Source organism: Austrofundulus limnaeus, unplaced genomic scaffold (genome assembly GCF_001266775.1).
Source record: "Austrofundulus limnaeus strain Quisiro unplaced genomic scaffold, Austrofundulus_limnaeus-1.0 Scaffold123, whole genome shotgun sequence".
Classification (NCBI taxonomy): Eukaryota; Metazoa; Chordata; class Actinopteri; order Cyprinodontiformes; family Rivulidae; genus Austrofundulus; species Austrofundulus limnaeus.
Genome location: NW_013952525.1, coordinates 375,915 through 378,944, shown reverse-complemented (window position 1 = coordinate 378,944; position 3,030 = coordinate 375,915). Strand labels below are relative to the sequence as shown.

At 34.6% G+C, this 3,030-nt stretch overlaps 1 protein-coding gene across 1 annotated transcript in view; it reads left to right on the top strand.

Moving 5' to 3' along the window:
• The window catches only part of pam (peptidylglycine alpha-amidating monooxygenase), a gene marked incomplete at its 5' end in the record, with an annotated part of 46,472 nt that overhangs the window by 10,687 nt on the left and 32,755 nt on the right, over positions 1-3,030 (top strand). The window contains 2 exon segments of the mRNA XM_014015109.1: positions 1,365-1,490; positions 2,341-2,458. Coding sequence (XP_013870563.1) covers positions 1,399-1,490; positions 2,341-2,458 — 210 coding nt within the window.

Sequence of the window (3,030 nt, the reverse complement as noted above, 5' to 3'; positions counted from 1 at the left end):
GTGAAAGATAGATACTAAGGTCACAGTTGTCTGCAAAACATAAATAAAAAAATAAAATATGCCAAATAAGACACAAAGAAAAAAAACTGTAGATAATGTGTTACACATGGAGTTTTTTAATTTATTTTATTTCTTTAACCTTAATTTATCCAGGTAAACTGTTTGAGAACCACTTCTCATTTACAAACATGACCTGGTATGCACTGAGTGCAATATACAAACCTACATATTCAGCCATAGTAAAGTGATTGTAAATTTTAATCGCGATTAATCACAATTAAATTTTTTAATCTATGCCCATGCAGCACTAAAATTAATCAGAGTTAACTCGATTAATTTCACAGCCCTAAAAACAACATAATTAAAATAAAAATAAAAAAGCACATAAAAGTTAAAACAAAACAGAAAAACCAACGCAAGCCTCCACAGTTGGCTTGGGGTTTTCATGCTGCTAGAAAAGGAACAGAAACTTGAGAGAAAAAGCAAACTGCCCTCAGCATATCTCAGAAAGCTCTAATCTGTAATGTGGAGTGTCTGTGGAGAGCCGGCAACAGGAAGTGTGTGGGATATTGGCTGAACAGACAGAAACATGGCATCAAGGCATCATGCCTGACTTAAACTTTTTAACCACAAATTTCTGTTAGAAAAGGACTGGAAGTCATTTCTTACCAAGTTGATAAAAAACATCTACATATCTTCTTAAAGCCATTACACAAAGAGGAAAAATAGTCACAAACCTAGATTATTTCTTTTACCCCTGATTATTTTGGCTGTAGTTAACAACTGTGCCTCTACTAGAGAAAGTTTTGGTGATTGAAAGAAAGGGTGCTCCACTTTCCCCTTGCTTTGCAGCTGCGACCCCATAGCCTCCATGTGCTTAGACACCTATAAACAAAGCAAAAATTACAATAACATTAATAGCTTTTTTGGTAACGTCTTTTAGTGCTCAAGACCAAATATAAAAGAAAACAATAAAAGAAATAGACAGCACTAGCTTTGTTTCTGGTTTCCACTTGTAAGGTTCAGATTTTTGTTGTAGTACTTTGATAGACAGTTGACATCAATTTCTTCAGCGATATCTCCAGACTCCAGAAGAATTTAAGAGCCCAGATTAAGTGGTAGAAATGTAAAGAAACTATACACCTTGTCACTGTATTGGATTGATTCTAATAGTGAACCAAATGGATAGACACACTGCTAGTCCCGTGTCAGCAAGGTGTGTTGGATACAATCAGATATTTGGTGTCAGTCATAGACCAAAGTGTTTGTATTTTCTTATAAAAGAGAAATACTCTTTCTTATTTTATATTTGTTCTTTCCGCCTCATGTAGACCTTACACCTTTCTTTTCTCTCTGATTTGCAGCCTGGAAACAGCTTGTGCATTACCCACAGGTGTGATGGGAGACTCTGTCTTCTTTATGGTGATTTTTGGGTTCTTCTGTCACAGCCACAGTCTGGAAATACAGCAACCCCTGTATGGATCTAAATGGTATGTAAAACATTTGTCTTGAGTGAGAAGTTTATGCCCACCCTCTTATATGTTCTAGGCAAATCCACACACTGCTTGTTTCAATAACCTGTAGTGTATCACTGGCAAACCAACCATTAGTTTATATATTACAGCACATTGTCCATGTTACTGTGGTCTGCTGAACGTTGCAATCTTTGGAGATAGTCCTAGTTCTGTAGACACTTTCTTGGCGTTTAGTGCTAGTTACATTCGTTCCAGCATAAAATATTAAACTTGAGTGATACAAACAAGTACTGTGAACAAACTATTTCTCATTGCGCTTCACAAAGGTGATTTAAGCAAATGCTTTAGATACATGTTCACTGCTAATAATAGATCTTAAATTATGTTATAGCAAATATACAAAATTTACAAATCTCACATCAAACTTGTTCCTTCATAATAATGGTAACTAACCGCTGATAAAACCAGGTGCTGGTCCATTTTTGGTTCTCAGAGGACACAATGTTTGTTTATGTTCATCACGGAGGAAGAAATTCTTCTGTAGTTTTCTAGGGAAAGTTTACAACTCTGGCATGTCAATGCTTCTGTTCTGAATAAAAGCCTGGTGCATGTAAACGCTTGTCACGATCAGATTAATTTTGTGCCCATATAAACCATACATTTGGATTATTTAATCTGAATACAATTCAATCTGATCAAAGAATATTGTCAATGTAAACATATTTTTGTGATTATAAAGATTTATCAGATTTTGTTTTAAGTTAAGCTGGCCAAATGACTTTTAAATTGTGCTTTCTACTGTTACTTTCTGAGTGTTTCTCTGCAAAAGAAGGTTGACCCTGCTGTTTCTTTGTTTCCTAATAAGGACTCAGGAAAATGTCTTGAATCCTAGCGACTGTGTGTCCAGAACCACGCCTCAGCCGGTTCTAAACGCTCAAAATTTTTCTGTGGATCTCCGAATGCCTGGTGTTATTCCGACTGAGGTTTGTTCTTTTTTTACATGAATCATTGTACTTTGGACAAATTGGGATGAACAATTTCCTAAGCTTACTTATTGTAAAAGAAGTACATTAATATTCTTAGTTTAGTCACAGTTTGAAAATAAAATAGTAATGTATAATCAATTAGAAGTTAACTTCTTTATGAAGTTACTATTATCTAATTATAAAGTATCCAAGGTTCATTTACCTCTTGACATTTTCTCTCCCATTAAAAAAAGAAAGAAAAATGAAAAAAAAAATCAAAGTGACTGGAAGTTTCTTTCTTTCTTTCTTTCTTTCTTTCTTTCTTTCTTTCTTTCTTTCTTTCTTTCTTTCTTTCTTTCTTTCTTTCTTTCTTTCTTTCTTACTTCCTTCCCTTCTTTCTTTCTTTCTTTCTCTTTCTTTCTTTCTTTCTTTCTTTCTTTCTTTCTTCCTTCCTTCCTTCTTTCTTTCTTTCTTTCTTTCTTTTGTTTGTTCCTTCCTTCCTTCCTTCCTTCCTTCCTTCCTTCCTTCCTTCCTTCCTTCCTTCCTTCTTTCTTTCTTTCCTTCCTTCCTTTCTTTCTTTCCTTCCTTCC